Here is a 19902-nt window from a genome sequence, read left to right as displayed (position 1 = left end):
TGGGGCTCACGGTCTTCATCCAGACGAGGGAAGCGAGGCCCAGGGAAGTGACTTGTCTAAGGTCACTGGGCAGACAAGTGGCGGAGCCGGGCCCAGAACGCTCGACCTTCTGACTCCGAAGCCGGTGCTCCGGCCACTACGGAAACGTCTATCCGGGCCTTTCACACAGCAGACGTGGCGGAGTAGGAATTCGAACCCAGGTCCTCTGGCGTCCAGCCCCATTTTTTATCCACTAGGCTGCGACTTGACTGCTGGGCGACCCTGGACAAGGTATTTAACTTTCCCACATCCTCCTCTGGGAAATGAAGTGAATAATAACAATGAATAATTTCGGTATTTACTATGCACTTACTATATGCCAAGCTCTGGGGTGGATACAAGCAAATCAGGTTGGACACACGTCTCCCGTGGAGCTCACAGTCTCATGCCCCATTTTACAGATGAGGTCACTGAGGCCCTGAGGAGTGAGGTGACTTGCCCAAGGTCACACACAGCAGAGAAAAGACTTCCGGGCCCTGCCTTTCTCAGTTTCCCTCCCGATATCTCTGTCACGGTCTCTCTCCCTTTCGGTGTCCTTCGGTGTCTCTCCTTCTCTCCCTGGTCTGTCTCAGCCTCTCTCCCTTTCTCACTGATGATGATGATGATGATGATGGCATTTATTAAGCGCTTACTACGTGCAAAGCACTGTTCTAATAATAATAATAATGATGATGGCATTTATTAAGCGCTTACTACGTGCAAAGCACTGTTCTAATAATAATAATAATAATAATGACATTTATTAAGTGCTTACTATGTGCAAAGCACTGTTTTAAGCGCTGGGGAGGTTACAAGGTGGTCAGGTTGTCCCACGGGGGGCTCACGGTCTTTATCCCCATTTTATAGATGAGGACACTGAAGCCCAGAGAAGCAGCGTGGCTCAGTGGAAAGAGCCCGGGCTTTGGAGTCAGGCATCATGGGTTCAAATCCCGGCTCCTCCAACTGTCAGCTGTGTGACTTTGGGCAAGTCACTTAACTTCTCTGGGCCTCAGTTACCTCATCTGTAAAATAGGGTTTGAAACTGTGAGCCCCCCCCATGGGACAACCTGATCACCTTGCAGCGCTTAGAACGGCGCTTTACACATAGTAAGCGCTTAACAAATACCACTATTATTATTATTATTATTAAGTGACTTGCCCAAAGTCACCCAGCTGACAGTTGGCCGAGTTGGGATTTGGACCCATGACCTCTGACTCCAAAGCCCGGGCTCTTTGCTTCTCCCACTTGGTTTCTCTCTCCTGCTCTATCTCTTGTCTCTGTGTGTGTGTGTATGTGTCTCTCTCCGCCTCAGTTGATGGAGTGGGCCTGCTTAATCCCACGATAGCGCCCTATCTGTCTTTTTTCTCCATTGCCCGGCCTATTTTTAGCCCGAAACAACTGCCTCCTAAAATTGGACTTCCTCAGGCCCCTGGAGCCGGGCCGAGCTACGCGAGCCATCCGGGGCCGGGTCTCCCACTTGTGTGCGCTTCCCGGCGAGGGGTCCGGGTGTGCATCCTCGAGGGTCCGCAGACGCACGCGTGTCCACGCGTGTCCGGCTATCTTTCCCGGGCCTGGTTCCCCCGGGCCGATGACCGGTACCCGATGAGGGGGTCCGGGCTGCTGTTCGTGGGGCTCCTCCTGCTCCGCGTGAGCGGGCCGGGGGCCGGGGAGGGTCTCAGCTTCCCCGTGTACGACGGCAGGGACAGGGTGGTCAGCCTGGGCGACAAGAACTTCAAGCAGGTGGCCAAGAAGTTCCAGCTGCTCGGCCTGTTCTACCACGAGCCCGTGGCCGCCGACAAAGTCTCCCAGAAGCAGTTCCAGATGCGGGAGATGGTTTTGGAGGTCAGCGGGGGCCCGGGGGGAGAGGGGAGGTGGGCTGCCTCTTGGATGGAAGGGTCCGGAAGGGGCACAGACCCAACTGATTAACTTATTTCTACCCCACCTCTTAGGAGAGACATCGCCCAGTGGGTAAATAATAATAATAATAATAATGATGGCATTCGCTAAGCACTTACAATGTGCCAAGCACCGTTCTAAGTGCTGGAGAGGTTACAAGGTGATCGGGTTGTCCCACGGGGGGCTCACAGTTTTCAACCCCGTTTTCCAGATGGGGGAACTGAAGCCCGGAGAATAATAATAATAATGATATTTCTTAAGTGCTTACTATGTGCCGAGCACCGTTCTAAGCACTGAGGAGGTTACAAGGTGATCAGGTTGTCCCACGGGGGGCTCACAGTTTTCATCCCCATTTTCCAGATGGGGGAACTGAAGCCCAGAGAATAATAATAATAATAATAATCATGGTATTTCTTAAGTGCTTACTATGTGCCAAGCACTGTTCTAAGAGCTGGGGAGGTTACAAGGTGATCAGGTTGTCCCACGGGGGGCTCACAGTTTTCAACCCCATTTTCCAGATGGGGGAACTGAAGCCCAGAGAATAATAAGAATAATAATGGTATTTCTTAAGTGCTTACTATGTGCCAAGCACCGTTCTAAGCACTGGAGAGTTTACAAGGTGATCAGGTTGTCCCACGGGGGGCTCACAGTTTTCATCCCCATTTTCCAGATGGGGGAACTGAAGCCCAGAGAATAATAATAATAATAATAATATTTCCTAAGTGCTTACTATGTGCCGAGCACCGTTCTAAGCACTGAGGAGGTTACAAGGTGATCAGGTTGTCCCATGGGGGGCTCACAGTTTTCATCCCCATTTTCCAGATGAGGGAACTGAAGCCCAGAGAATAATAATAATGATAATAATGATGATGGTATTTCTTAAGTGCTTACTATGTGCCAAGCACCGTTCTAAGCACTGGAGAGGTTACAAGGTGATCAGGTTGTCCCACAGGGGGGTCACAGTTTTCAACCCCATTTTCCAGATGAGGGAACTGAAGCCCAGAGAATAATAATAATAATAATAATGGTATTTCTTATGTGCAAACTATGTGCAGAGTACCGTTTTTAGCACTGCAGAGGTTACAATAATAATAATAATAATAGCATTTGTTAAGCGCTTACTATGTGCCAAGCACCGTTCTAAGCGCTGGAGAGGTTACAAGGTGATCAGGTTGTCCCATGGGGGGCTCACAGTTTTCAACCCCATTTTCCAGATGGGGGAACTGAAGCCCAGAGAATAATAATAATAATAATTATGATATTTCTTAAGCGCTTACTCTGTGCAGAGCACCGTTCTAAGCACTGGAGAGGTTACAAGGTGATCAGGTTGTCCCACGGGGGGCTCACAGTTTTCATCCCCATTTTCCAGATGAGGGAACTGAAGTCCAGAGAATAATAATAATAATAATGGTATTTCTTAAGTGCTTACTATGTGCAGAGCACCGTTCTAAGCACTGGAGAGGTTACAAGGTGATCAGGTTGTCCCACGGGGGGCTCACAGTTTTCATCCCCATTTTCCAGATGAAGGAACTGAAGCCCAGAGAATAATAATAATAATGGTATTTCTTAAGTGCTTACTATGTGCCAAGCACTGTTCTAAGAGCTGGGGAGGTTACAAGGTGATCAGGTTGTCCCACGGGGGGCCCACAGTTTTCATCCCCATTTTCCAGATGAGGGAACTGAGGCCCAGAGAATAATAATCATCATCATCATCATCGTATTTCTTAAGTGCTTACTATGTGCCAAGCACTGTTCTAAGAGCTGGGGAGGTTACAAGGTGATCAGGTTGTCCCACGGGCGGCTCACAGTTTTCATCCCCATTTTCCAGATGAGGGAACTGAGGCCCAGAGAAGTGAAGTGACTTGCCCAAAGTCCGACAGCTGGCAGTTGGCGAACCGGGATTTGAACCATGACCTCTGACTCCAAAGCCCGGGCTCTTTCCACTGAGCCACGTTGCTTCTCCGGGTAAAGACCGGGCCTGGGATTCGGAAGGCCGTGGGTCCTAATCCCGGCTCTGCCCCTCGTCTGCTGTGTGACCTTGAGCGAGTCACTTCACTTCTCTGGGCCTCGGTTCCCTCATCTGCAAAACAGGGATGAAGACTGGGAGCCTCATGTGGGGCAGAGGCTGTGTCCAACCCGATTTGCTTGTATCATCATCATCATCAATCGTATTTATTGAGCGCTTACTGTGTGAAGAGCACTGTACTAAGCGCTTGTATCTACTTCAGTGCTTAGAACAGTGCCTGGCTTATTGTCAGCGCTTAACAAATGCCATTATTACTATTAAGAGCGCTTGGCACATTCTAAGCACTTAATAATAATAATAATAATAATAATAATAATAATATGCTTGCTATGTGCCAACCACTGTTCTAAGCACTGGGGGAGATACAAGGTGATCAGGTTGTCCCACATGGTGCTCACAGTCTTCATCCCCATTTTCCAGATGAGGGAACTGAGACCCAGAGAAGTTAAATAACTTGCCTGAAGTCACACAGCTGACAAGGGGCAGAGCCGGGATTATAATAATAATAATAATTAATAATAATAATAATAATAATAGTGGCATTATGGCAGCGCCAAGCACTGTACTAAATGTTGGGGTAGACGTAAAGTAATCGGCTCCTTCATGGGGCTTGTGGTCTACTAGGTACTGAATCCCCATTTTTGCAGATGAGGGGACTGAGGCCCAGAGAATTCAAATAATAATAATAATAATGATGATGGCATTGATTAAGCGCTTACTATGTGCAAAGCACCGTTCTAAGTGCTGGGGAGTTTACAAGGTGATCAGGTTGTCCCACGGCGGGCTCACAGTCTTAATACCCATTTTGCAGATGAGGTCACTGAGGCCCGGAGAAGTGAAGTGACTTGCCCAAAGTCACACAGCTGACAGTTGGTGGAGCCGGGATTTGAACCCATGGCCTCTAACTCCAAAGCTCGTGCTCTTTCCACTGAGCCACGCTGAATAATAATAATAATGATGATGGTATTATGCGCTTATGATGTGCAAGCACTGTTCTAAGCGGTGGGGAGGTTACAAGGTGATCAGGTTGTCCCACTGGGGGCTCACAGTCTTCATCCCCATTTTACAGATGAGGTCACTGAGGCCCAGAGAAGTGAAGTGACATGCCCAAGGTCACACAGCAGACATGTGGCGGAGTCAGGATTAGAACCCATGACCTGTGACTCCAAAGCCCGGGCTCTTTCCACTGAGCCACACTGCTTCTCTAGCAATGAGGCCTGGTGGAAAGAGCCCGGGACTGGAATTCAGGAAACCGGGGTTCTAATCCCCGATCCATCACTTACCTGCTGTATGATCTCGAGAGCCCGGGCTTTGAAGTCAGAGGTCATGGGTTCAAATCCCGACTCTGCCACATGTCTGCTGTGTGACCTTGGGCATGTCACTTCACTTCTCTGGGTCTCAGTGACCTCATCTGGAAAATGGGGATGAAGACTGTGAGCCCCCCGTGGGACAACCTGATCACCTTGTAACCTCCCCAGCACTTAGAACAGTGCTTTGCACATAGTAAGCGCTTAATAAGTGTCATTATTATTATTATTATTATTATTATCATTATTATTATTATTTGACTTCTCTGGGCCTCAGTTCCCTCATCTGCAAAAATGGGGATTCAGTCCCTAGTAGACCACAAGCCCCATGAAGGAGCCGATTAGTTTACGTCTACCCCAACATTTAGTACAGTGCTTGGCGCTTAGTAAATACCACAGTTATTTTTGTTATTATTATTATTATCATACCATAGCAACAAGGGCTAATGGATAGAGCCCGGGCCTGGGTCTCAGAAGGACCTGGGTTCTAATCCCATCTCCCCCACTTGTCTGCTGTGTGACCTTGGGCAAAGCACACGATTTCTCTGTGCCTCAATTACCTCATCTGTAAAATGGGGATTAAGACTGTGAGCCCCCACATGGGACAGGGACTGCGTCCAACCCTATTTACTTGTATCTATCTACTCCAACACTTAGTACAATGCCCAACACAGAGCAAGCGCTTAACAAATACTGGGTCCAACGTGATTTGCTTGTATCCACTCCAGCGCTTAGTACAGTGCCTGGCATATAATAAGCGCTTAACAAATACCGTAGTTATTATTTTTTATTCTCATTATCATATCACTCCAGACCAGAAGCTCCAAGGGCATCAGAGAAGCAGCATGGCTCAGTGGAAAGAGCCCGGGTTTGGGAGCCAGAGGTCGTGGGTTCTAATCCCGGCTCCGCCACTTGTCAGTTGGGTGACTTTGGGCAAGTCACTTTGCTTCTCTGGGTCTCAGTGACCTCATCTGGAAAATGGGGATGAAGACTGGGAGCCCCACGGGGGACAACATGATCACCTCGTCTCTCCCCCAGCGCTTAGAACAGTGCTTCTCACATAGTAAGCACTTTAAAAGTACCATCATTATTATTATTATTCTCTGGGCCTCAGTGACCTCATCTGGAAAATGGGGATGAAGACTGTGAGCCCCACGGGGGACAACCTGATCACCTCGTCTCTCCCCCAGCGCTTAGAACAGTGCTTCTCACATAGTAAGCACTTTAAAAGTACCATCATTATCATTATTATTCTCTGGGCCTCAGTGACCTCATCTGGAAAATGGGGATGAAGACTGTGAGCCCCACGGGGGACAACCTGATCACCTCGCCTCTCCCCCAGCGCTTAGAACAGTGCTTCTCACATAGTAAGCACTTTAAAAGTACCATCATTATTATTATTATTCTCTGGGCCTCAGTGACCTCATCTGGAAAATGGGGATGAAGACTGTGAGCCCCACGTGGGACAGCCTGATCACCTCGTCTCTCCCCCAGCGCTTAGAACAGTGCTTCTCACATAGTAAGCACTTTAAAAGTACCATCATTATTATTATTATTTTAGACTGTGAGCCCACTGTTGGTTAAGGACTGTCTCTATATGCTGCCAACTTGTACTTCCCAAGCGCTTAGTACAGTGCTCTGCACACAGCAAGCGCTCAATAAATACGATTGATTATCATTCTCTGTGCCTCGGTGACCTCATCTGGAAAACGGGGATGAAGACTGGGAGCCCCACGGGGGACAACCTGATCACCTCGTCTCTCCCCCAGCGCTTAGAACAGCGCCGGGCACGTAGTAAGCGCTTAACAAATACCAAAATGATGACGATGATGATGATGATCTGTCCAGCTAAGATGCAGAACGCTAACTGACCTTATCAGTAGCGAGTTATCCTCCGGAGCTCCATGGGCAGGAACAATCTGGAGAGACAGGGAGGCGGCGGGCCAAATGATATCTCCGTGTTGGAATTCCCGGTGGCCTCTGGCATCAGATATTAAGCCAACCGTCTAAGCCGCCGCCGATACATTTCTCTCACAACTCCAAACACCACTGGCTAATTCAATTAAATCGTATTTATTTACAAGGTTAGTCACTGTAAAAAGACACACTATGGGCAGTAGAGGTAGTGTGGCCTAGTGGGTAGAGCCCGGGCCCGGGCGTCCGAAGGACCGGGCTCCTAATCCCGGCTCTGCTGCTTGCCCGCCGCGCGTGACCTTGGGTAAGTCATTTAACCTCTCTGGGCCTCCGTTCCCTCATCTGGAAAATGGGGGTGAAGACTGGGAGCCCCATGTGGGACGTGGACTGTGTCCAACATGATGAGCTTGTTCCCACCTACCCCAGCGCTTAGTACAGTGCCTGGCACTTAACAAAAACTCAGAGAATCCCGGCGCCACCAATTGTCAGCTGTGTGACTTTGGGCAAGTCACTTAACTTCTCTGGGCCTCAGTTCCCTCATCTGGAAAATGGGGGTGAAGACTGTGAGCTCCCCGTGGGACAACCTGATCACCTTGTAACCTCCCCAGCGCTTAGAACAGTGTTTGCACATAGTAAGCGCTTACTAAATGCCATCATCATTATTATTATTAGGGGGAGGGTGAAGAATTCTCACTGGCGGTGGGGGAAGATTATATTCATTCATTCATTCATTCATTCATTCATTCGATCGTATTTATTGAGCGCTTACTGTGTGCAGAGCACTGGACTAAGCGCTTGGGAAGTCCAAGTCGGCAACATATAGAGACGGTCCCTACCCAACAACGGGCTCACAGTCTAGAAGGGGGAGACGGACGACAAAACAAAACATGTGGACGGGTGTCAAGGCGTCAGAACAAATAGAATTAAAGCTAAATGCCCATCCTCAACAAAATAATTATAAGCTCCTTTGAGGGCAGAGAACGTGTCTTTTTTCTGTCGCGCTTTCCCACAAGCAATCAATCGTATTTATTCAAGGCCCTGCTGAGAGCTCACCTCCTCCAGAAGGCCTTCCCAGACTGAGCCCCTTCCTTCCTCTCCCCCTCGTCCCCCTCTCCATCCCCCCATCTTACCTCCTTCCCTTCCCCACAGCACCTGTATATATGTATATATGTTTGTACATATTTATTACTCTATTTACTTATTTTACTTGTACATATCTATTCTATTTATTTTATTTTGTTAGCATGTTTGGTTTTGTTCTAGGTCTCCCCCTTTTAGCCTGTGAGCCCACTGTTGGGTAGGGACTGTCTCTATATGTTGCCAATTTGTACTTCCCAAGCGCTTAGTAGAGTGCTCTGCACATAGTAAGCACTCAATAAATACAATTGATGATGATGATGGTGATTGAGCGCTTACTGCGTGCAGAGCACACAAGCGCCAAGTTTAGTGCTCTGTAAGCAGCTTAGAGCATGGAATAATGTGTGTTTACTGTACTGTCCCAAGTGCTCAGTGAAGTGCTCTGCGCACCGTAGACTGTAAGCTCCTTGAAGGCAGGGATTCACTACCTCCATTGTCCTCTCCCAAGCGCTCTGCACAGAGTAGAGTGTAAATTCCTGTCTTCTAACTGGGTTGTGCTCTCCCAAATGCATTGCTCACCGTATGTGCCCAGTGCATCTCCCTTCTGTCCTTCTCCAGCCCATCCCGCACCCTCCGCTCCTCCGCCGCCGCTCACCTTCTCGCCGGGCCTCGTCCTCGCCCGTCCCGTGTCCTCACCCCGGCCCGATATGTCCACCCGCATGGCTCAGTGGAAAGAGCACGGTTTGGGGAGTCAGAGGTCATGGGTTCGTATCCCGTCTCCGCCACCTGTCTGCTGTGTGACCTTGGGCAAGTCACTTAACTTCTCTGAGCCTCAGTTCCCTCATCTGTAAAATGGGGATTAAGACTGGGAGCCCCACGTGGGACAACTTGATCACCTTGTATCCCCCCCAGCGCTTAGAACAGTGCTCTGCACATAGTAAGCGCTTAACAAATGCCATTATTATTATCCGCCAAGCTCGCTCTCTTCCTCCCTTCAAATCCCTACTGAGAACTCACCTCCTCCAAGAGGCCTTCCCACACTGAGCCCCCTTTTCCCTCTCCTCCTCCCCATCTCCCCACCCTACCTCCTTCCCCTCCCCACAGCACCTGTCTAGATGTCTGTACAGATTTATCCCTCTATTTTACTTGGACATATTGCCAATTTGTACTTCCCAAGTGCTCTGCACACAGTAAGCGCTCAATAAATACGATTGATGATGATGATGATGACTATTCTATTGATTTTGTCAATGATGTGCATCTGACTTTAATTCCATTTGTTCCGACGACTTGACACCCGTCCACATGTTTCATTTTGTTGTCCGTCTTCCCCTTCTAGACTGGGAGCCTGTTGTTGGGTAGGGACCGTCCCTTTATGTGGCCGACTTGGACTTCCCAAGCGCTTAGTCCAGTGCTCTGCACACAGTAAGCGCTCCATAAATACGATTGATGATGATGATGATGATGACTTGGACTTCCCAAGCGCTTAGTCCAGTGCTCTGCACACAGTGAGCGCTCAATAAATACGATTGAATGAATAAGCAGAGAGCGGAGAGAGGCTGGTGGGTGACGGGACCCCAAGAGACCGAGCTGGGGGCGATGGCGGCGAGCGGGGAATTCATTCATTCATTCATTCCATCGTATTTATTGAGCGCTTACTGTGTGCAGAGCACTGGACTAAGCACTTGGGAAGTACAAATCGGCAACATATTGAGACGGTCCCTACCCAACAAAGTTGCCCTATTTTCATCATCAATGGTAGTCATTGAGCACTTTCTGTGTGAAGAGCACTGTACTGAGAACGCCTCATGTTACAGTGAGTTTCCTGAGGACAGAAGTGATTGGATCAGGTGTGTTGTATGCTTACCTGATACAACATCATCATCATCATCATCGATCGTATTTATTGAGCGCTTACTATGTGCAGAGCGCTGTACTAAGCGCTTGGGAAGTACAAATTGGCAACATCTAGAGACAGTCCCTACCCAACATCATCATCATCATCAATCGTATTTATTGAGCGCTTACTGTGTGCAGAGCACTGGACTAAGCGCTTGGGAAGTACAAGGCGGCAACATCTAGAGACGGTCCCTACCCAACAGCGGGCTCACAGTCTAGAAGGGGGAGACAGAGAACAAAACCAAACATATTAACAAAATAAAATAAATAGACTAGATATGTACAAGTAAAATAAATAAATAAATAGAGTAATAAATATGTACAAACATATATACATATATATATCTATATATATATGTACAAGTTGGCAACATATAGAGACAGTCCCTACCCAACAGTGGGCTCACAGTCTAGAAGGGGGAGACAGAGAACAAAACCAAACATACTAACAAAATAAAATAAATAGACTAGATATGTACAAGTAAAATAAATAAATAAGTAGAGTAATAAATATGTACGAACATATATACATATATATATGTACAAGTTGGCAACATATAGAGACAGTCCTTACCCAACAGTGGGCTCACAGTCTAAAAGGGGGAGACGGAGAACAAAACCAAACATACTAACAAAATAAAATAAATAGAATAGATATGTACAAGTAAAATAAATAGAGTAATAAATATGTACAAACATCTATACAGGTGCTGTGGGGAAGGGAAGGAGGTAAGATGGGGAGGATGGAGAGGGGGATATTAAAACTTTCTCACTACATATTTGAAATTCACTTCAAAAAATTATAAATGGGAGTGACCGCCCGGGAGAGCGAGGCTGGAATGGCGGTGACCTTCGCTCCTATCCAGAATTCTCCAAGTCTGGACTCTGGAGGCCTTTTTGCTGTGGATGCCAGTCCTCCACCCCCTGGGTCTGGCCGGAATCCAAGCAATGCCGTGATTAAAAAAAGAAAGAACTAAGCGCTCCTGGGTGACGGGCCCCTCCAGAAATCTGCCCTCGCTTTCTCCGCCCGGGATTAGGCGCCGAGCTATGTTTAGCCGGGACGTGGGCGCGGACGGTTCTACTAATAATAATAACGGTGGGATCTGCTAAGCGCTTACAACGTGCCGGGCACTGGGGTAAATACAACGTAATCGGGTTGGACGCAGTCCTTGTCTCACATGGGGCTCACAGTCTTCATCCCCATTTTCCAGATGAGGGAACCGAGGCCCAGAGAAGTGAGGTGGCTTGCCCAAAGTCGCACAGCTGGCAAGCGGCGGAGCCGGGATTAGAACCCATAATAATAATAATAATCAATAATGGCATTGGTTAAGCGCTTACTGTGTGCAAAGCACTGTTCGGATACAATGGGATCATCATCATAATCATCAATCGTATTTATTGAGTGCTTACTATGTGCAGAGCACTGGACTAAGCGCTTGGGAAGTACAAACTGGCAACACATAGAGACAGTCCCTACCCAACAGTGGGCTCACAGTCTAAAAGGGGGGATCAAGTTGTCCCACGTGGGGCTCACAGTCTTCATCCTCATTCTACAGATGAGGTAACTGAGGCCCGGAGAAGTGAAGCGGCTTGCCCAAGGTCACACAGCGGACATGTGGCGGAGTCGGGATTCGAACCCATGACCTCTGACTCCAAAGCCCGGGCTCTTTCCATTGGGCCACACTGCTTCCCTAGGCTGTAAGCTTCTTGTGGGCAGGGAATGTGCCCGTTTATTGTAGTATTGAACCCTCCCAAGTACTTAGCGCAGTGCTCTGCACGCGGTAAGCACTCATTAAATCCCATTGATTGACTGATTGATTGATTACGCAGCCCCGTGCCCTGTCCACTGAGCCTTACTGCCTTTCCCGAGGAAGGGGAAATATGGAGTTGACAGAGGCCGGAAGAGCCAAAGCTTAAAACGGCATTGGAGTCAGAGGTCATGGGTTCAAATCCCGCTCCACCAGTTGTCAGCTGTGTGACTTTGGGCAAGTCACTTCACTTCTCTGGGCCTCAGTTACCGCATCTGTAAAATGGGGATTAAGGCTGTGAGCCCCCCCCATGGGACAACCTGATCGCCTTGTAACCTCCCCAGCGCTTAGTACAGTGCTTTGCACATAGTAAGCGCTTAATAAATGCCATCGTTAAGCGCTGGGGTGGATACAAGCAAATTGGATTGAACCAGTCCCTGTCCCACACGGGGCTCACAGTCCCAATCCCCATTTTCCAGATGAGGGAACTGAGGCCCAGAGAAGTGAAGTGACTTGCCTGAGGTCACCCAGCAGACAAGTGGCAGAGGCGGGATTAGAACCCAGGTCCTTCTGACTCCCGGGCACTTGGCTCCTGCTCCTTGGTCGCCCATTTCACGGAAATCAGCCCAGCCGATCCCTCTGATCGTGGGGAGAGGGGAGAACAGTGCTTCGCACATAGTAAGCGCTTAACAAATGCCATCATCATCATATCTGGGTCCTTTCACACGCTTTTCCTTCCAGCTCGTGGCCCAGGTCCTGGAGCACAAAAATATCGGCTTCGGCATGGTGGATGCCAAGAAAGATGCCAAGCTGGCCAAAAAATTGGGTAAGACCCCCATAGTCACTGGGCACTGGGATGGATGGAAAAGAGGATGGAGGTTAGGGGGGCCGGAGAAGCGCTTACTCTTTGTCCAGCCCCGGCCTAAACGCTGGGGCAGATATAAGAGAATCAATCAATAAGGCAATCGGTTATTGATTAGATTGATCAATCCGTGGGATTGTTTGAGCGCTTACTATGTGCCGACCACTGTACTGAGGGCTTGTAAGCTCGTTATGGGCAGGGAATGCGTCGACTGATTGGCTCGGTGAAAAGAGCCTGGGCTTGGGAATCAGAGGTCATGGGTTCTAATAATAATAATAATAATAATAATAATGATGATGATGGCATTTATTAAGCGCTTACTATGTGCAGAGCACTGTTCTAAGCGCTGAGGGGATACAAGGTGATCAAGTTGTCCCCCGTGGGGCTCCCAGTCTTCATCCCCATTTTACAGAGGAGGTAACTGAGGCGCAGAGAAGTGAAGTGACTTGCCCAAGGTCACACGGCTGACATGTAGTGGAGTCGGGATTCGAACCCATGACCTCTGACTCCAAAGCCCGGGCTCTCTCCACTGAGCCACGCTGCTTCTCTGCAAAAGGAGAAGGGTTCTTATCTTTCCTGGTACAGAAGTGTTCTCATCCCGGCTCCGCCGCTTGTCAGCTGTGTGACTTTGGGCAAGTCACTTCGCTCTCTGTGCCTCAGTGACCTCATCTGCAAAATGGGGATTAATCACCATCGTCATCAATCGTATTTATTGAGCGCTTACTATGTGCAGAGCACTGTACTAAGCGCTTGGCAAGTACAAATTGGCAACATATAGAGACAGTCCCTACCCAACAGTGGGCTCACAGTCTAAAAGGGGGAGACAGAGAACAAAACCAAACATACTAACAAAACTAATAATGGCATTTATTAAGCGCTTACTATGTGCAAAGCACCGTTCTAAGCGCTGGTGCGATTACACGGTGATCAGGTTGTCCCACTGGGGGCTCAGTCTTAATCCCCATTTTACACATGAGGTAACTGAGGCCCAGAGAAGTGAAGTGACTTGCCCAAAGTCACCCAGATGACAATTGGCAGAGCCAGGATTTGAACCCATGACCTCTGACTCCAAAACCCGGGCTCTTTCCGCTGAGCCACGCTGCTCCTCCTAAGTCTGTGAGCCCCACGTGGGGCAACCTGATTACCTTGTATCCAGTGCTTAGAACAGTGCTTGGCACATAGTAAGCACTTAACAGATACCACCATCATCATCATCATCATCATTACTGATTCTGTTGGATCGTGGTATTTGTTAAGCGCTTACTATGTGCCAGGCATTCATTCATTCATTCACTCACTCAATCGTATTTATTGAGTGCCTACTGTGTGCAGAGCACTGTACTAAACACTTAGGAGAGTACCATACAGCAATAAACGGACACATTCCCTTCCCACAACGAGCTTACAGTCTAGAGGGAGGGATAGACAGACACTAATATAAATAAATACACAAACATGCATTATTTATTAGTACATTTAGGAACTCGTCCCCCTCTCCATCCCCCCCATCTTACCTCCTTCCCTTCCCCACAGCACCTGTATATATGTATATATGTTTGTACATATTTTTTACTCTATTTATTCATTTATTTTATTTGTACATATCTATTCCATTTATTTTATTTTGTTAGTATGCTTGGTTTTGTTCTCTGTCTCCCCCTTTTAGACTGTGAGCCCACTGTTGGGTAGGGACCGTCTCTAGATGTTGCCAATTTGGACTTCCCAAGCGCTTAGTCCAGTGCTCTGCACATAGTAAGCGCTCAATAAATACGATTGATGATTTATAATTGATTCACAAGATGAATGAATAATAGATGTTATAACAATCGAATATAAATGATAATTGGTGTTGTATTGTTACTTGATTTACAATTAATAATTGATGTTATTATATTATTCATAAATAGTAATAATAGTTGTGTATTTTTACTTAGGCCCTATACTAAGCACTGAGCAATGTACTATCAATCAATTGTATTTATTGAGCGCTTACTGACTGTACTAAGCGCTTGGGAAGTACAAGTTGGCAACATATAGAGACCGTCCCTACCCAACAGCGGGCTCACAGTCTAGAAGGGGGAGACAGAGACAGAACGAACGAACTGAACGCTCCCAAGTGCTTAGTACAGTGCTCTGCACCTAGTAAGTGCTCAGTAAATAGCACTGATTGATTGATTGATTGATTGATTGGGAAAGTGCAGTACAATAGAGTTGGCAGACCTGATCCCTGCCCTCCAGGAGTTTGCGATAAAGCCAGGGAGACCGACCTAAATCGGATGAGACCCAATCCCTGGTCCACATAAAAGTTCCTGGCCTAAGGATGTAGGAGACAAGATCCCTGGGAGTCAGAAGGTCAAGAGTTCTAATCCCGGCTCCACCATTCGTCTGCTGTGTAACCTTGGGCAAGTCATTTCACTTCTCTGGGCCTCAATTGCCTCATCTGTAAAATGGGGATTGAGACTGTGAGCCCCACGAGGGACAGGGACTGTGTCCAACCTGATTTACTTGTACCACCCCAGCGCTTAGTACGCTGCCTGGCACAGAGTAAGGGCTTAATAAATACCGTTATTATTATTATTATTATTGTTTTTATCCCTGCTCTCCCGGCTCCACCATTCGTCTGCTGTGTAACCTCGGGCAAGTCATTTCACTTCTCTGGGCCTCAGTTGCCTCATCTGTAAAATGGGGATTGAGACTGTGAGCCCCACGAGGGGCAGGGACTGTGTCCAACCTGATTTACTTGTACCACCCCAGCGCTTAGTACGGTGCCTGGCACAGAGTAAGGGCTTAATAAATACCATCATTATTAATATTATTATTGTTACTATCCCTGCTCTCCCTCCCTCTTGGACTTAGAACCCCATGTGGGCCCATTTTGCGGAGGAGGACACTGAGGCCCAGAGAGGGTGAGGGGGTAATAAGGTAATAATAATAATTACGGTACTTTTTAAGCGCTTACTTTGTACCAAGCATCATCATCAATCGTATTTATTGAGCGCTTACTATGTGCAGAGCACTGTACTAAGCGCTTGGGAAGTACAAGTTGGCAACATCTAGAGACAGTCCCTACCCAACAGTGGGCTCAAGCACCGTTCAAAGCGCTGAGGGGGGAAATAGTCACAGTCTCACAGTCACGGTCTTCACCCCCCATTCTCCAGATGAGGTCACTGAGGCCCGGAGAAATTGAAGTGACTTGACCAAGGTCACACAGCAGATGTATGGTGAAGCCGGGATTAGAACCCACGTCTTTCTGAGTCCCAGGCCCGGGTTCTAGCCCCTAAGCCACGCTGAGGGGGGCGGGGGCCGAGCCAGGGGTGGGGGTAGAAATGGGGTCTTCCGACTCGGAGCTGGGGGTGGGATGGGGGGCGTCAGCCAGGAGGGTGGCACCTTCATCATCATCATCATCAATCGTATTTATTGAGCGCTTACTGTGTGCGGAGCACTGTACTAAGCGCTTGGGAAGTACAAATTGGCAACATCTAGAGACAGTCCCTACCCAACAGTGGGCTCACAGTCTAAAAGGGGGAGACAAAACCAAACATACTACAAAACAAAATAGAATAGATATGTACAAGTAAAATAAATAGAGTAATAAATATGTACAAACATATATACATATATACAGATGCTGTGGGGAAGGGAAGGAGGTCAAATGGGGGGGATGGAGAAGGGGACGAGGGGGAGAGGAAGGAAGGGGCTGAGTGTGGGAAGGCCTCCTGGAGGAGGTGAGCTCTCAGTAGGGCCTTGGAGGGAGGAAGAGAGCGAGCTTGGCAGAGGGGCAGAGGGATTGGGGGCATTCCAGGCCCGGGGGAGGACGTGGGCCGGGGGTCGATGGCGGGACAGGCGAGAACGAGGCCTAACGGTGAGGAAATCAGCGGCGGAGGAGCGGAGGGTGCGGGCTGGGTTGGAGAAGGACAGAAGGGAGGTGAGGGAGGAGGGGGCCAGGGGATGGATGGATGGACAGCCTGGAAGCCCAGGGTGAGGAGTTTCTGCCTGATGCACAGATTGATTGGTAGCCACTGGAGATTTTTGCACCTTCTGGGTTCCCCCAGGCTTGGACGAAGAAGGCAGCCTGTACGTACTCAAGGGAGACCGCACCGTTGAGTTTGACGGAGAATTCGCCGCCGATGTCCTGGTGGAATTTCTGCTGGATGTGAGTTTGCGCTGCGGGCTTCGATTCATCATCATCATCATCATCATCAATCGTATTTATTGAGCGCTTACTATGTGCAGAGCACTGTACTAAGCGCTTGGGAAGTAAAAATTGGCAACATATAGAGACAGTCCCTACCCAACAGTGGGCTCACAGTCTAAATATTCCTAGATAATAGTATTAGTTAAGCGCCTACTGTGTGCCAGGCACTGTGCTACGCTCTGGGGGGGATCTGAGACTTCCTGAGGCCTTCCAGGGTTTGGGGGTGGTCATGGTCCTCACTTTTTTTTTACGTTAAGCGCTTACTATGTGCCAGACACTGTTTTAAGCGCTGGAGGTAGATTCATAATCAGAGCCCCTGCCTAATAATGATGGTATTTGTTATTCATTCATTCATTCATTCTTCATTCTTCTAGACTTCTTCTAGACTTCTAGACTGTGAGCCCCTTCTATCAATCAATCAATCAATCGTATTTATTGAGCACTTACTGTGTGCAGAGCACTGGACTAAGCGCTTGGGAAGTCCAAGTTGGCAACATCTAGAGATGGTCCCTACCCAACATCATCATCATCATCAATCGTATTTATTGAGCGCTTACTGTGTGCAGAGCACTGGACTAAGCGCTTGGGAAGTCCAAGGCGGCAACATCTAGAGACGGTCCCTACCCAACAGCGGGCTCACAGTCTAGAAGGGGGAGACAGAGAACAAAACCAAACATATTAACAAAATAAAATAAATAGACTAGATAGGTACAAGTAAAATAAATAAATAAATAAATAAAGTAATAAATATGTACAAACATATATACATATATACAGACTGGAGGTCACTTCCAGACGGTGAGCCCACTGTTGGGTAGGGACCATCTCTCTATGTTGCCAACTTGGACTTCCCAAGCGCTTAGTACAGTGCTCTGCACACAGTAAGCGCTCAATAAATATGATTGATTGGTTGATTCATTCAATCATATTTACTGAGCGCTTAATTTGTGCAGAGCACTGTACTAACCGCTTGGGAAGTACAAGTTGGCAACATAGAGAGACAGTCCCTACCCAACAATGGGCGCTGAATATGTGCCAAGCACTGCTCTAAGCGCTAGAGCAGATACAAGGTCGTCAGGTTGTCCCACGTGGGGCTCACAGTCTTCATCTTCATTTAATAATAATAATAATGGCATTTATTAAGCGCTTACTATGTGCCAAGCACTGTTCTAAGCGCTGGGGAGGTCACAAAGTGATCAGGTTGTCCCACGGGGGGCTCACAGTCTTCATCCCCATTTTACAGATGAGGGAACTGAGGCACGGAGAAGTGAAGTGACTTGCCCAAAGTCACACAGCTGACTAGTGGAGGAGCCGGGATTTGAACCCATGACCTCTGACTCCAAAGCCCGGGCTCTTTCCACTGAGCCACGCTGCTTCTCTGGTGATCGTTATTCACCTTTATTGGTGCCGGGGGGGGGGGGCACCATTTGACAGATGAGGGAACTGAGGCCCAGAGAATAATAATAATGATGGTATTTGTTAAGCGCTGACTATGTGCCAAGCACTGTTCTAAGCATTGGGGGGGATACAAGGTCATCAGGTTGTCCCACGTGGGGCTCACAGTCTTCATCCCCATTTTACAGATGAGGGAACTGAGGCACAGAGAAGCTAAGGGACTTGCCCAAAGTCACAATGTGCCAAGCATGGTTCTGCGTGGTCACAGCCCCTGTCTCACGTAATAACTGTGGTATTTGTTAAGCGCTTAGTATGTGCCGAGCACTGTTCTAAGCGCTGGGGTGGATGCGAGCAAATCGGGGTGGACACAGTCCCTGTCCCAGTTGGGGCTCACCGGCTTCATCTTTATTTAGCAGATGAGGGAAGTGAGTTATAGAAAATCATCATAATAACTTGGTATTTATTAAGTGCTTATGTGCCAAGCGCTGTTCTAAGCGCTGGGGTGGATACGGGCAAATCGGGGTGGACACGGTCCCCGTCCCACCTGGGGCTCACGGTCTCCATCCTCATTTGACAGATGAGGGAACTGAGGCACAGAGAAGTGAAGTGACTGACCCAAGGTCACCCAGCGGATCAGGCAGCGGACACATGGCGGAGCCGGGATTAGAACTCAGCTCCTTCTTAATCGATCAATCAATCAGTCGTATTTATTGAGCTCTTACTGTGTGCAGAGCACTGGACTAAGCGCTTGGGAAGTCCAAGTTGGCAACACATAGAGACAGTCCCTACCCAACAGTCTAGAAGGGGGAGACAGTTTCCACGCTCTATCCACTCAGGCGATCATCATCGTCATCACCATCAATTGTATTTATTGAGCGCTTACTGTGTGCAGAGCACTGTACTAAGCGCTTGGGAAGCACAAGTTAGCAACACATAGAGACAGTCCCTACCCAACAGTCTAGAAGGGGGAGACAGTTTCCACACTCTATCCACTCAGGCGATCATCATCATCATCATCATCATCAATCGTATTTATTGAGCGCTTACTGTGTGCAGAGCACTGGACTAAGCGCTTGGGAAGTCCAAGTTGGCAACATATAGAGACAGTCATCATCAATCGTATTTATTGAGCGCTTACGGTGTGCAGAGCACTGGACTAAGCGCTTGGGAAGTCCAAGTTGGCAACATATAGAGACAGTCATCATCAATCATATTTATTGAGCGCTTACTGTGCGCAGAGCACTGTACTAAGCGCTTGGGAAGTCCAAGTTGGCAACATATAGAGACAGTCATCATCAGTCGTATTTATTGAGCGCTTACGGTGTGCAGAGCACTGTACTAAGCGCTTGGGAAGTCCAAGTTGGCAACATATAGAGACAGTCCCTACCCAACAGTGGGCTCACCGTCTAGCTGCTTCTCACAGTCACGCTTCTCACACAGGGCTCACAGCCTCAACCCCCATTTTAGAGATGAGGCGACTGAGGCACGTGAGAAGCAAATGACTCGGCCAGGGTCACCCAGCAGGCCTGATCTCCAGGCCTGGGCTCTAACCATCCCAACTCCG

The 19902-nt window shown here is 48.3% G+C and overlaps 1 protein-coding gene across 1 annotated transcript in view; it reads left to right on the top strand.

Moving 5' to 3' along the window:
• Nucleotides 1-1506: 1506 nt before the first annotated feature.
• Nucleotides 1507-19902, top strand: part of CASQ2 (calsequestrin 2) — a 46712-nt gene continuing 28316 nt past the window's right edge. Inside the window, exons 1-3 of the mRNA XM_038758025.1 lie at nucleotides 1507-1861; nucleotides 12628-12712; nucleotides 16801-16901. Of these exons, the coding sequence (XP_038613953.1) occupies nucleotides 1622-1861; nucleotides 12628-12712; nucleotides 16801-16901 (426 nt within the window). The 5' untranslated portion in view covers nucleotides 1507-1621. The remainder of the gene's footprint in view (nucleotides 1862-12627; nucleotides 12713-16800; nucleotides 16902-19902) is intronic.

Source organism: Tachyglossus aculeatus, chromosome 16 (assembly GCF_015852505.1).
Source record: "Tachyglossus aculeatus isolate mTacAcu1 chromosome 16, mTacAcu1.pri, whole genome shotgun sequence".
NCBI lineage: Eukaryota > Metazoa > Chordata > Mammalia > Monotremata > Tachyglossidae > Tachyglossus > Tachyglossus aculeatus.
The sequence above is the reverse complement of the archived record's forward strand: the minus strand, read 5'-3'. Positions and strand labels throughout refer to the sequence as shown.